This window comes from Trypanosoma grayi (genome assembly GCF_000691245.1).
Source record: "Trypanosoma grayi strain ANR4 Tgr_2057_V1, whole genome shotgun sequence".
Lineage (NCBI taxonomy): Eukaryota > Euglenozoa > Kinetoplastea > Trypanosomatida > Trypanosomatidae > Trypanosoma > Trypanosoma grayi.
The window spans coordinates 534-1,417 of NW_008827675.1; the positions used below are offsets into that span (position 1 = coordinate 534).

Genomic DNA, 884 nt, shown 5'->3' on the forward strand with positions numbered 1-884 from the left:
ACGCCCAGCAGAAGGAGGGCAACGAACAGCGTGTTGGGGCACGTGCGCTGCATCATACACGCGGGTCAGCCACTAGCACGTCGTATTAGAGCAATAGTAATTCCCTACACCTACACACGGTCAAGTTAGCGGTAGGAGTAGTAGTTGTGGTGGTGGTGGTGGTGGTGGTGGTGTGTTGACAAACTGCAGCAGCGACGCTGTTGGTGGCGCTCTTCCCACGCACGCCTTGTAGCCTTTAATATGGTTTTTTTTTCTGTTTTTTTTTGTTTTTGTTTTTGTTACCTTTTCTCTTTGCGCCTTGCAACGATAGCAGCCTCCTTCCACGGAAGCCTGGTTTTTTTTTTGTTTTTCGTTTCGTTATTATCGCGGTGCGCGAGTATTCCAATGGAGAAGAGCATAGAGGAAGAGGGAAGAAGAAATGAAGGGGAGCGTGGCACGACAGAGTGCACGTTGGTCTCCGTGCGCCTTTCCTACGTTTGGAGCAGCCCCAGAGCACTCTCCAAGGCAGCCAGCCACACACACACACACACAGAGACACTCCGTAACCAACTCGCCAAGACGATCTATTCACAACGGTCACGGAGACGGCACGAGAAGAAACGAAAAGCCCAAGGGCCCAGCCAAGCACCACATAAAATTTACCCACACCTCGGTCAGTACATTTGGCTTCCTTCACGATCGCTCGTATTTCACCGGCCCCTCTCCTCCAACGAGATGCACACAGTCCCTAGCGACGGCGTGTTGAGGGCGGCGGAAAGTACACATCTCATCGCACCCTCAGCCGCCGCGCAGGAGATCGCCGCTCCAGCTCCTTCTCCTGCTGCTGTTGTTGTCGCGTCTATTGAGGGCTGCTCTTTCCTGACTGTATCTTCTCGCTGCAGCTG

At 53.4% G+C, this 884-nt stretch overlaps 1 protein-coding gene across 1 annotated transcript; it reads left to right on the forward strand.

Annotated features, from left to right (window-relative positions):
- Nucleotides 1–384: 384 nt before the first annotated feature.
- DQ04_20571000 (hypothetical protein) lies at nucleotides 385–884 on the forward strand (the record flags this gene model as incomplete). Its single annotated transcript, XM_009317942.1, has 1 exon — nucleotides 385–884. A coding segment is annotated over one exon (500 nt), but the record flags the coding sequence as incomplete, so codon positions are not given.